The 15,305-nt window shown below is 28.5% G+C and overlaps 1 protein-coding gene across 1 annotated transcript in view; it reads left to right on the forward strand.

The window, feature by feature from the left end:
* Positions 1-15,305, forward strand: part of btv (beethoven) — a 239,088-nt gene that overhangs the window by 37,902 nt on the left and 185,881 nt on the right. The window contains 4 exon segments of the mRNA XM_067274747.1: positions 773-965; positions 7,162-7,389; positions 12,928-13,026; positions 13,832-13,971. Coding sequence (XP_067130848.1) covers positions 773-965; positions 7,162-7,389; positions 12,928-13,026; positions 13,832-13,971 — 660 coding nt within the window.

The raw sequence follows: 15,305 nt of genomic DNA on the forward strand, positions 1-15,305 counted from the left end.
GGGAGTGAAAGCCAATCTTGATAAATAAGACTATTAAAATATTTAATTCTCAATATATTCCATGATATCATACTAGAAAATTAGTTTCTTTCTAAACTTCTACATTAAATTAATTTTACATTAACTAATATTTGTAATGTCATACAAATTCAGTCATTTCTAGATATTCTTCTAAACTTTTTAAACATATTATAAGCAATAGAGGATATATTGCAACTAGTGATTTAATAGTGATTTAATATACTGAAGATATCAGCACATCAATTGAATGTTATGCTATCTTTCAATATTCTTTTTCGTACAAGATTATATACATCAAAAGATTAAATTAATTTAGATATAAAATATAAAAATGCAACCAATATAAATACTTATAAAATTAGTTTAAATTATTACAACTAAAAAGTGTTTAATACAAAAACTGAATATTATAAGGTAAAAATAAAATGCACAATATTAGCTATAAATATGCAAAAGTTTTAACAGAATATCCAGTAACCACAAAGAAAAAAAGTTATGAAAATACAGTTATTAAAATAATGTAATCAGATAAATTATTTGTAATTAAATTTAAAAAATAATTTTTAAAGTAAAAATAATATATATGAGTATATACATTTTACTTCTTAATAAAAAAAATATTAAGCTATGTAAAAACATTATCTATAGAAATTTATTGAAGTTTTTATTTTATATATGATAAATTATTGATTATAATATTAAAATTACAATACATTTATTTTAAAGTAAATAATTTTTAATTTTTCAACAGTCTTGACATAAATCAACCAGTAATATCATTAGATAAAGAAGGACAACCTTATGTTAACTACAGTCCACGTTTGGTATCATTGATGAGAGAAGTTCGTCAGCTTCGTGTTTTGGGATATAATATACCATCCCAAATACAAGATCTTGATGATAAAGCAAAAATCTATTATAGTCAAGCTAAAGATCTTCAGCAGGTAATTAATTTTTCAAGTTCATTGCTATAACATTAAGTTTATATATTATAAATTATAAATGAATGTTAGTTTATTTATCATTAATTTATGAGACAAGTTAATTATGTGTAATAAATTATTGTTAAAAATGTATTTATTCTTTTCTAAGTACATCTACATTGCTGACAGGTTTTTTTATTATTAATAATAATAATAATAATAATAATAATAATAATAACTCTCCCGTGGTCACCACCTGGTCGTGGTGGGAGAGCCCAGTAATTTTACTGATCCATAGGGCAATGCAGGCTGGAGCATAAGCTCCTGGTAGGGACACCCATGCCAGTAAGGTCTATGGGGAGAAATGAAGCTAAGAGTGACCACAGCCCACATTCTGTGGAGATATTCATCATGGTAGTAACTAGATCAAATGTGATACCGGCTCGGACGTCGCCCGGGTTAACAAGGTCCGCGTTCGTGGGTTAGGCAGAGGCTCACGTTCGAAAAATAGGCCACAGTCTCCCTTGGTTACCGGTGGCGAAAGCAGCACCGGCCCAAGCATGGCTACTGCAATGCCCTCAACAGATGTGAGGAACCAACCCAGCCTTGGTGTTTCTGTGGCAATGCATCCACAGACCACAAAGGCTGGAAAACCACGCCAACGGATGAAATGGACAGTAGAAATGAACGAGTTTATCATCCGTACTTACTACACCATCACAAAACTCGAAACAAACATGACAGCATACAGACAACAACTACACCATAGATTCACACAACAGTATCCTCATCTCACTGTCACCGAACAAAGGGTTGTTGATCAAAAAAGAACAATTATACACAACAACCTTATTCCACAAACAACACTTGAACTTATCAAACAACAGGTTGCTGATCAAATACATCAACAGACAGAAACATCTAACATTAATGAAGATCATGTAACCTGTCAGGATAATCCAGCAACAAGCATTGATAATAACACACATACAACAATTACCACTAATGATACTACAGACACTTCCTCATCCATCACTGATAACATAGACATGGATTTAGTTAATACGCTCTCACTTATATTTCAGGAAACACTCACTAAATATACAGGTACAGATCCCACACAACGACCACGAATACCAAAAATCAACACGTCAAAGAAGTAGGAAAAACACTAAATTATGTAAACACTCACTTACTACCACATTACATTCATTCAATTTCTACACTCACAGACATTCATACATTAGTTTATGCTGGGGCAGTCACAGTAGTGACACACCATGGACTGAAAGTACAATCACAGACAGATACACAGAAAACACAATTCTATCACAAGCCTGCCTGGCAGAGAAGAATAGAAACACAAATAAATGACATTAGACAGCAATTAGGCAGGCTAACACAATACACTAAAAACAACATAACACCCAAATTAAGGAAACAGCTCAAAAACATTTTCAAGAAAATAAAAACACACACAAAACATGAACATCACAACACACACATTACAGAATACATTGATACACTAAAACAAAAACTTGCTGCCAAAGCACGTAGACTCAAACGATACAAAACATGTACACTACGAAAACAACAAAATAAATTATTTACAAACAATGAAAAACTCTTTTACAGACAAATTAATAACAAAGCAAACACTGATACACAGCACAGTGGCACACCAACAGAAGAAGAACTCACAACATATTGGTCTTCTCTTTGGTCCAGTGCTGTCACGCACAATGCTGATGCAGGCTGGATCGAGGAGGAGAACAGAAACTTGCACAACATACCAACTATGCCCTGTGTTGAAATAAACATACATGATTTCCAATACACTGTTAACAGATCACACAACTGGAAGACACCTGGTGTAGACAACATTCACAATTTCTGGTACAAAAAGTTTACATCACTGCACCAGGAACTAGCTAAACACCTAACACACATCATCATCAATCCACAAGACATGCCAAATTTTCTTACTCAGGACATCACCTACATGAAACCTAAAAACAACAATACCACAGACCCCACACAATACAGACCAATTACATGTCTTCCAACACTCTACAAATTATTGACATCCTGTATCGCAAACAAAATATACAAACATGTTGAAGAACACGACATTCTAACAGAACAACAAAAAGGTTGTCGTAGAAACCACAGGGGATGCAAAGAACAGTTACTCATAGATTCAGTCATTCTACGGCAAGCACACAGACAACACAGAAACATACACATGGCATATATAGACTACAGAAAAGCATTCGACAGTGTTCCACACAGTTGGCTGCTACATATTCCTACACATGTACAAAATACATCCATCACTCATTGCATTCTTTCAAAACACTATGCAGCACTGGAGAACAACACTACATCTCAGGGTTCATAACACTTCCATACAAACAAACCAAATTTTTATTAGGCGAGGAATTTTTCAAGGAGATTCATTGAGTCCTCTCTGGTTCTGCCTAGCCCTGAACCCATTATCCAACATGTTAAACAACACGCAATATGGTTACAATATCAGACACGAAAAAACAACACAGTTTACACTGTCACATCTCATGTACTATGGATGACATAAAACTTTATGCATCCACACAAAAACAACTTCATCAACTCCTACAAATCACACATTCATACACCAAGGACATACAAATGGAATTTGGCCTAGATAAATGCAAAACACTTCACATAGAAAAAGGAATCCTGAAGAAAGAAGATTTTGCACTTGGAAATGGAGACATTATTGAATCCATGGAAGAGGGCGAGTTCTACAAGTATTTAGGATTCCAACAGGCCAAACTAACAGAACATGACACAAATAAAGCAAAGATTAATTAAAGAATACCAAAGTAGGTTAAATGCTATTCTCAGAACACAGTTAAATGCAAAACATACAGTTAAAGCAATAAACACATATGTCATCCCAGTACTCACATATTCTTTTGGAGTTATACATTGGACTCACACAGATCTTGAGCAACTCCAAAGGAAAACAAGAACTACACTTACTAAGCATAAACAACATCATCCTAAATCTGCCACAGAAAGATTAACCCTTCCACGTAAAGATGGCGGACGTGGCCTGATTGACATAGTTAACCTTCACTACAAACAAATACAGTCACTGCGAGAGTTTTTCTACAAAAAACAAGAAACATCACAATTACATAAAGCAGTAACTCTAGCAGACTCGAATAACACACCATTAAACTTACACTCACATCATATGGACACAACACAACATATAAAAAGCATAGACACCATTAAGCAATCGTGGGCTCGAAAGGTACTCCATGGCAGGCATCCTTATGATCTGGCCCATGATTTTGTTGACAAAACTGCGTCAAACAGCTGGTTAGCTCGGGGATGCCTCTTTGGGGAGACGGAAGGATTCATGATTGCCATACAGGATCAGGTCATAAATACTAAAAACTACAGAAAACACATACTCAAAGATGCAACACTCACAAATGACACATGCAGAAAATGTCACATCATGCCAGAAACTATACAACACATCACCTCTGGTTGCAAGCTCTTGGCACAAACAGATTATTTACACAGACATAATCAAGTAGCAAATATAATACACCAAGAGCTTGCAAGGAAACACAAATTAGTAGACATCCACGAACCATATTACAAATACATTCCACAGACAGTATTGGAAAACAACACGCACAAAATGTACTATGACAGAGCCATAATCACAGATAAAACAATTTACCACAACAGACCAGACATCACACTCATTGACAAACACAATAAAATCACATACATTATAGACATATCCATTCCAAACACTCACAATATACAAAACGCATGCACTGAAAAAATTAGCAAGTACACAGAACTTGCCCAGGAAATAAGGCATCTGTGGAGGATGGATAGGGTGCTTATTGTACCTGTTGTTCTCTCCTCTACAGGTGTCATACCACACACACTACACAAAAGCCTGGGCACATTAGAATTGAATAGAAACACATACATCACACTACAGAAGGCCACTATATTGAATACATGTCATATTGTGAGGAAATTCCTGAATACAGACACACACACTGATACACTTCTTTAATTTTTGTTTTGGTTACTATGCCTTGACTTTGGTCTGGCATAGTACACAGCCACCAGTGTTAACTGAGTATATCTCACATAATACTAATAACTATATTTTTATTTGATGTATTTGTTTAACATACTGATTTAACATATTTGATTGAAAAAAGGTTTAGTACAGGCACTGAAAATTGTTTACTGAAGTGTCTGTGTCACTGATATAAATTGACAATTATACTTCATTCTATTCAAAATAAGAGACAATTATCACAATTTCTTGTCTGTAATCTACATCAGTATGTAATCCACAAGTACAATTAACTGGTGACAAAAGTGCTTATCATCATAAAATTATAATCTACAGGGGGTAATTGTTTATTGAGAAAAATAAAATTTATATAATTTGTGCAACTCTGCATCATTTATTTGCTTTTTTGTGATAGCAATGAAATGATGCAATTTATAAGGGCATTTTATAATTAAAAAGAAATATCCTCAGATCTAGGAAAGAAAGTGAACAATTTATTTTAAAGTGATACAATGAATATTTAAAATCTAGAATTTTAAAAATACAGCCAGTCCCTACTTTACAACCTCTGGTCTTACAATAGACAAAACTGGTATATTGAAGAAATTGAATTCCAAAATTTTATTTTGGAATTCAATTTCTTCAATATACCAATTTCTTCAATATACCAGTCAAATAATCAGTTACACTCACTAATGGCAGCGTATAGCAATTAAATGTTAAATGTAATACTGTAATGGGTAATATACATAATGTATGTAACAATAATGTGTATATACGTTCATTTTTAACTTTAACTCTGGTAGGCACTATTAACATTCAAAAATTGAAAACAAAACTAACTCTCTGGGGAGCATCTTAACTCAGAATTATCATTCTAATTTTAAATTTATTATAAAATTAAAGTGAATTAATATTAAAGTAAATAAATAAAAATTTATGTGAAATTGATTTTTTTAATTATTAAGATTGCATTACTCCTTTGATATGATTTTTGATTCTTTTGAAGATGGTTATTGTCCCTAAATTTTTTTGAATAAAATATAATTAAATTACACCTCTACTAAAATCACTGCAATAAGCTTTCTCCATATCAACAATGATGATAAATCTTATTATGTCAAGAAAACTTCTTGCCTTCTAGATTGAAGTGTCAGGATAAGACATTATTAATTGTTATTGATTATATAAGCTAAAACATTTTAAGTTAATATTAAAACATATTTTAAATGCTCAGTCTGAAAGTGTTTAATGGCAGCCAATCAATGTGTAAACAACACTATATTTTATTCACAAACAGAAGTGAATGGGTTCTTGGTGACTCTTTTTTTTCCCATTCTCCTGACATATAAACAAGACATCCTGTCACATTTTATCATAACAAAAAGTAAAATGATTTTCGAGCCTTTTTTTGTTGTGGACAAATTGTTTCAGATTTTACACAATGTGCTATAATCCACACCATTAACATCAAAAAGCTGTTTAACATGTAATAGTAAAATAAATGTTACAAGAGTTTTATTTACAGGCATAATATGTTTATTATTTATAATAGAAAGAAATTATTAATTATTACGTGAAATAAAAGAAATTTGCTATTAATAAAAAAGAAAATTACCAAAGTATTAGTTGATTTATTTTTATTTCATAAAATTATGTTTCTTTCTATATCACTATTTATTTTACTTATAGTTAATAATTTTATCATACTAGAGCAGTGTTCCTCAACCTGTGGTCCACAATGATAGGACAGGTGATCTGTAAGCAGCTTAAATTAAAATTTTGTTTAATGATGATTTGCTTTTAATAATTTATTTCCAGTTAAATTAAGTATGTTTTCATATGTATTCAAAACATGTTTTTAGATTTATTATGTTATAAATGGCACAATATGTCCAAAATGTTGGTAATACCTACATAGGTTCATAAAACTAACTCTTCATAACTTAGTGGTCTCTAAAAGTTTTTAGACATTTTACTGGTTCTTGGACTTTAAAAGATTGAGAAATGTACTAAAGCAAATAAGAAAAATATTATGATAAATTAAAATATCTGATTATGGAGTACAGTTTTTTTTAATACATATTTATTTAATTATATTTTAATTTTCAGATTGTAAATTTTTATAAAACTATTGCGGATCATATGATTCTCAGTCAGCAGCCAATGATGTTAGAAGCAGCTCGTGCCTTTACACGTCTTGTGAATGAAAAAAATTCAATATCCTGGGATAATCCTAACAGTCTTAATATTTATATAAATAAACTGCAAGGAGCAGTTGAACGTTTGTCTAGAGAAAATCGAATGTTAAGAAAATTTCATTATAATGTATGTGAAATGGTAAGTATAAAATGATAGTTTATTAAAATGTTTTATTTATAATTTAAATATACAATTTTTAAATATTTAAATAAAATTAAAATGATAAAAAATAGAGATTAAAAATAGTTAAAATAGCTTTACTTTCAACATAGGATAATTCTAGATCTGACATAAATTTTATTATTTTCAAAATAGTGAATAATGAAAAAGTTTTGTAATATTCTAAAATTCAACTTTATTTCTGACATTTTTATGAACTTATAAATGTTATATTTATTTTTCTAATGATAAGACAAACTTTAAAAGTTATGTTAAGTAAATAAAACTGGAATCAATTGCACTTTACTTTTACTAATGAATTTTGTACTTTATTTTAAAAGTAATATATGTAGAATATCAAAAACATGCTATTATAAATGAACATTATTGAAATTTTTTCAATGTACTTTAAAGTTTTTATTTTCATTTATTTTTATTATATATTATGTTTATTAGTGAATACTAACAAAAATTGGCTTTAATTATTAATAAGTAGAAACATTGGAAGTAGGGTCTCTCATTTCCCAGTCTTTTGCTTGTCCTGGGATTTCAGGAAAAAAGTGAACTGTTTTCCGGGATATAATTAATTATTTTTAAAACATAAAAAATATATTTCAAAATCGAATGATATAGTTATTTTTCATTTTTTAAAGTAATTTAATATGTTCTGCAATCTCAAAAATTATATTAATAATTCTGTGTAAAGATATATATTAAAAATTACTCTTGAATTACGTAGAAATTTCACAAACAGAAAAAATTTATTAAAGTTTGTTGGAAACTGCTTACAACAAAAATATCTTTGAATTGAGTTGAAAATTTAAACAAAAAAAAAATGAATTTAGATCAAACTTCTAACTTAGAAGGTAGTTTTCGTTATTTAAAAAAAACATAATACAAAATATTATTGTAAATTTTTATAAGATTTTGAAAACCAAAGATGGTCAATACTCCGATCACTCAATCTGTTTATTATTTTAATAATGAAAAGTCCGCTACTGGAATTGCCCTTTCCAATTCAATGGATGTGGGTGGAATCGTCTTTAATGCATTTAAGAGAAGACAAATGTTACGTGCTTTTTCACCAGAAGATTTCTAGATAGTTTTTGAGATGCGTTGCAGTAATTCTTTTGCTTTCAAGTATTCTTGATTTGTTTACCTTGACTGCTTTAATAGCGGTATCAAGCTTATAGCCTGATAATTCAGCAGTTCGTTTGGCTTTAATAATCAGGTTTATGAAGAAAAACTTCATACTTGCATACTTTGTACTTATTACTATGCTTGCCCAATTTGCACAACCTAGCATAATGCAGTTATTGAAGATACTGGTTATAGTTAAAATTAAGACAGCATCAGTGCAATTATTTCAGATATTATAGGTTCTGACAAGTAAAGAATTTTCAGAGTTCTGCCACAAATACATATTGATTATTGACAATCTGTGAGATGACATAACGAGCAAAAATTTAAAAAATCAATAAGCAGGCTTAAAATTAATAAATACAAAATTTATTCTGACAGTTTATAAATTAATTATACTTTCTATTTGCAAAATTTCATCAACCTTAACACAAAAAAAGAAAAAAGTGAACTTTTAAGAAATTTGCGGGATTTCCTGGGATATTTCCCGGGTTAAAAAAACAGCCGGGATCCCAGGATCCCGAGATCCCGTTTGTGAAACTCTAATAGGAAGCAAGCAATTTTATTAATATACAGAATTGTTTTTTGAAGTTTTATAAAATTTCTCAGAAAACATTTCTTGTATCTTTGTAATTAAGGTTAATTAGTTATCTTTCTTTATTCATAACAATGATAAATTTTAGGTTTTGAAACAATTTTACTCATGATATAGCTATATAAAATTGGCTATGTCTATGTTTAGACTGGTATAAATAAAGGTCTGTATTTGTTAATTGTTAGAGAAAAGGCAATTTGCTGCAGATGAAAATGGTTGCATCCTCTTCTGAACTGTTATACCAATTTTACACTCATTTTGATTTTATAGATGCTCAGAGGCCTTTATAATATATATATTTTTTATGTTTGACTCCAGGTCACTTCAATCTTTAGCTAAGAATGTTGTACAATCTTTGAAAATATTGTTTAGACTGGTCAGTTCAAACACTGCTATGTTAACAATAACTGCAACAATATCTAGTATGATGATTTGGACATAATTGTGTATGGACATCAGGCCATTTAATTTTATTGTATTGCTTTTCACAGATCTCAGTATTTTGTATTTTACAAAATTATGTCATAATTCTGACTATTAATATTCCAACCCATGTAAATAGGATGTAGCCAATTAGATCTACTAAAAAACTATTTTTGTTTATTGACTATCACCAATTTGATATTGAAGAATTCCTGGTGATGGTCTATAAAATAGCATGAAAATATTGGAGTTTTAAAATTATTTTGCTGTTTACGATGGTCTTTTATTATTTGAAATTAAATAACAGTATAGATAACATTTAATTTTGCTTTTACCAAAACCAAAACCAACAGAATGCATCCTTGCACACAGAAAGCTCAAAATGTTTGTCAGCTGATAATGTATAATTCTTTAATATCAATTCATTTGGCTGTTGTTTAAAACTTTTGGAAGATTTGAATATAAGAACATTAACAAATTACTATCATCAGATCTTGACAAGATAATAATGCATTAAAATACATAACACAAATACACTAAAATAAATTTGTAGATAAAAAGGTTATGGGTTGTTAATTATTGTGTATTTCTATTCTAGACTAGACACTTTGGATCTTTAGCATTCAGGTACTCTGTAGATTTTGTTATTGATATATCTGAATTCATTCAGTCATGGATGGATGAAAAAGCAAAGAAACACTTTTCAACATCCTTACATCATCCCAATGGATTTTTGCTTATTTCATATTAGCAAAACTCTTAACACTTTATTTTTCTTTTTACTCGTATATCAATATGTGCTGTATTCCATCTGGTGCTATCCATTCATGCTGGATTTATGTCGCTTCCTATTTTTTGTTCCAATGGTATCTTTCTTTTGTTATTTCTTAATAGTTGGCTCAAAGTGGGTTTACATCTGTACATGATTTCAGTATCTTGTCCAAATAGGTAGAAAATGTAAACTTTGAATATTTTTTTGAGTATGGTGTTAACTTTGTTGGAAATAAATTCTTAGATGAGACTGTCAATCATTTTTACTTTGTAACCGGTGTTATTGATATCTTCCTTATTATGTTGAGTTCTATTTCTTTATCCTGGATTTTATACAATGGGTATAAGCTCTTCTGATTAATGCTCTAAATGCTACTGGTTTGTATCTAAAAGGGCCATATGAATTAGATGGTACATATATAATTGGTGAAAGGATGGTTTAACAATGTTGGTGTCAAAATAATGCACTTTCATCTTGATCTTCATTTTTGGGAACAGAAAGAAGTTCAGAGGCCAAATTCACTAAGTAAGGAGGATGGAGAATGACAGCCATGTTGTTTTTGGTCAAAAATTGCAGCACACTAGTTTTTGCACACAGATAGAGCATTGCTGTGATAAAGCAACCAGTTGTCTTGCTAAGGGTCAGGGTGCTGTCTTACATCTTTACACAGTACACAGTCACCACAAAACATTATAATAGAAGTTGGAATTGACATTTTGGCCAGCTGTGATGAATTCTTTGTATATAATTCCTTTGATATCAAATAAAATATTTAGCATGCTCTTGATACATTTTTTTCACCTGTCTGGCCTTTTTTGAGTTTTTATAAGACTAGACTTTTAACTAGGATTGTTGCTTTGTCACAGGGTCATAACCATAAATCCAGCACTTATCACCCATTATGACCCTGGACAAGAAGCCTCATCTGAAAAGAGTTGATGTAACTCAGTGCAGACTGTTTTTTTTCTGTATTTGGTCACTTGTCAGGAGCCTGGAACAAATTTTGCTGCAATGTGATGCTTGCCCAATTCTTCACCGAGAATCATCTGACATGTTCCATAACCAACTTCCATTCATGACCTTTGTAAGGTCATGTATGGCCCAATGTTGATTCTCACAGGTGAGGTGCTGAATTTTTGCAACATTTTAGTTGTGCTGATTGAGACCCTTCCAATGTGGTCATAATGTCAATCAAATTTTCTGAACCATGCATGGCAATAAAATACCTGTGTATGTTCAAGTGATTGCTCACTAAACACTTTTTGAATTATTGCCAAGATCTCTGTTGCAGTTTTACTGAAATTTTCACAAAATTTAATGCAAATTTTGTATTCGTTTTTTATATCCATCTTGAAAATTATCAGATGTCATGTGCATGATGACAAACAAATGAGCACTACTACTTTCTACTTTTGCTTAGCTCTGTGCCACTTGGCACACTGACTCACAGTAAGTGATACGTGCTAGTAGTACTAGCACGTATCACTTAGTGATGCATCCTGGTAATAAAACCAGTCTAGGTGTTATATCTCTAGTCCAGAATATTTTGGATACTATTTCATATTTGATGGTAAAGGTTCTTTTTTAAGAGAGTTAAAAATAAACTGGAAAAAATTTTTTATCAGAAAAATTCAGAAAAATAAGTATCTTAATAAAACAAGCAATTATTTATTGTGACATCATCACAATGCTGGGTTGAAATTTTTAATCATATTTTTAATTAATTTAATATAATTAAAATATATGCTAGCCACTTCAAATTAGCATAGTTTGCCCCTGTACATCATACTTTTCCTTTAACAATAAAGTAGTGCTGGTCATCTATTAACTATTTTCAGGGGAAAAGATTTGAATTGAAATAACATGACTTCTGGTTTGCATTAGAAGTTTGTATATAGTTAATCAGGGCCTCCATCTATCTAACTCCATTCTCAAGATTAAGGAAAGACAGATGGATGGACAGATGACAGTGGGAATTTATAGGCTTACAATCTAAAATTTTTTCAAATTGCAACCCAATTACCATTAATGTAAAATAAAAACTTGATTTAATTGTTTAACATTTTTTTCAATTGACTGTTAAAGAAATTTGAGCTGTAAATTTAATTATAATAATTTCCATCAGAAAACCACATAAATAAAATAAAAGATAATTACAGTTTTACATAAGATGATATATTACTACAGTATTTAATTAAAAAAAAAATTATAGTACTGGATACACACAGATCAACTTTAAAAAAAGTAATATAATATCTGTCTTTATATATAGTGGATACAATTCAATTACACTTTATCCATCAAAATTGTTCTGTATTAAGTTTGATACAATACCATTACTGTACAATCTAAGAACATGACCACTAAGTTTTTGTCATGTTAGATTTTTATACTAGATATTCATATGGGATTGTTTCTATAACACCATCAATTACAATTTTCATCCTGGAAATTGATAATTGACAGTGTCATATTTCTTTTTATGAAAATGATTGATTTCTAACTCTAGTTCATATAATTAAATTGGTGCTAATAGTAAATTTAAACAAAAATTTTAATTCAAATTTAAAATTAAAATTTTATGTAGGTTTTGAGTTTAATGAATACGGATTTATTACGTCAACAACAACATTGGAAAGATGTTTTAAATAATATTAGAGGTATAATGGCAAGATTACAGGAACAGGTATGTTAATATTTTATGAATTTAATAAACAAAATATATTAAAATATTTAGAAAGACATTAAATTGAAAAATAATTGATCAGTCTTATTAATTAATAATAACAGGAGTATCCTATTATATAATTATATTATCATAATTATAATAATGATGTTTCCTATGTAATAATTTAAAATGATTGAATTCAAAAAATTATCTAAAGTATTTTGAATAGTTCAATAATAATGAGGAATTACTTAATAAAAAATGTAAATATTGAAAAAATTTTATAATATAATAATTAACTTAACTTTTATCTTAAGAAAAATAATAATAAGTCAAAAAACAATCATATGAAAAGAGAAATGTTTGAACTGCATTTATAATACAGTTCAAACTTCTGATCAAAAGTTCTGATATTTTTATTATCATATAATAGAATAATAAATAAATAAATAAATAAATAAATATATATTATATATATATACATTTTTAAATATATACAGTATATATTTAAAAACTTTTTAAAATGCTAATTTCTAAAATTCTAAAATTATAGCCATAACAACAAAATGGACTTGGTTATGTTATGAAGAAGTTAGATTTGTTAAAAATGTCTAAATATCATATTTAAACATTTTAAACAAATCTAAGTCTATTTTTTACTATATTTTTTCAAAAATTTTAAGAAAACTTAACACTAAGCTTAATTAAAAACTTTTTAAATATATGTTTGAATAACAGATAAATAATTGAACATTTTTATTGCAATTATATTTTATATTGTGTATGATTTTATGTACACATTTTTTATTGTTTATATTTGTAGGGTTTTTCAGCTGAGAACATGAGAGCATGGAAAGCGCATTGGGATCGCCAGTTATACAAAACTCTAGAACATCAATATCAACTTGGAATTGAAACTTTGAATGAAAGTTTATCAGAAATAAAAGTTGATGTAATTTACAGGTATTATGTTTTATTATATTTTAAAGTAATTAATGTTAATATTAATGAATATATTTCATAAACATTTCTGTTATTACAATATTAATTTATTATAGTATTTCTCCACATTGGGTATATAAAGAGTCTTAATGGGGTACATGACAATATTCAGCTATATACCACTGACACATATAATCATTATTAAGAAAAATTACTGTAGTAACAAATTATTTTAAATGTATCTATTTTGTATGAATTCTCCCATTCAAGTTGTAATAAGTGCTGTTTGGATAGTTTGCAAGATTTTCTCTTGACAAAGGAGTACTTGGTATATACAAAAATTTAAGAAGGATTACATGGATGTCAAAACTTTGGGAAACAATAATGTATTAGAACAATTAAGGAAGTAGTTAAAAATTATGTCTACATTTTTATATTTGAAAATTAACCATAGATTTAAATTGAAACTTTTAATCTTTCTATACTTTTGAAATCGTATGTAAGTCTTTGTGTAATATATATTTTTTTATTTTTTAGATTTTTCTTATTATTTTCGTAGTTTTAGTTTGGAGTGAGGTAAGTTTACTTTTAGCCAAATGAAAATATTGTTGCTGATCCAAAATAAAATTATAAAAGTTTTCTCAGTATTTTCTTTTTATATTTATTTTATTATTTATTATAATATATAAAATTAAATATTAAGTTATTATATATTTTTTATTATTAATGTTATTATTATATATTTAATTAATTTTTTAAATAAATATATCCATTAATTATTTAAAATTTATATTTAAAAATATTTTACAAATAACCTATTATATTAAAATATTTTTAATTTATTATTATTATATTTATAATATTTAAATTATAATATTATATTATTTGGGTGTATATTATATTTATTTTTTTTATATTATATTTTATATTAAAAGTCTATTTTTTACTATATTTTTTCAAAAATTTTAAGAAAACTTAACACTAAGCTTAATTAAAAACTTTTTAAATATATGTTTGAATAACAGATAAATAATTGAACATTTTTATTGCAATTATATTTTATATTGTGTATGATTTTATGTACACATTTTTTATTGTTTATATTTGTAGGGTTTTTCAGCTGAGAACATGAGAGCATGGAAAGCGCATTGGGATCGCCAGTTATACAAAACTCTAGAACATCAATATCAACTTGGAATTGAAACTTTGAATGAAAGTTTATCAGAAATAAAAGTTGATGTAATTTACAGGTATTATGTTTTATTATATTTTAAAGTAATTAATGTTAATATTAATGAATATATTTCATAAACATTTCTGTTATTACAATATTAATTTATTATAGTATTTCTCCA

This window comes from Centruroides vittatus, unplaced genomic scaffold, assembly GCF_030686945.1.
Source record: "Centruroides vittatus isolate TY-2023 unplaced genomic scaffold, ASM3068694v2 contig_563, whole genome shotgun sequence".
Lineage (NCBI taxonomy): Eukaryota > Metazoa > Arthropoda > Arachnida > Scorpiones > Buthidae > Centruroides > Centruroides vittatus.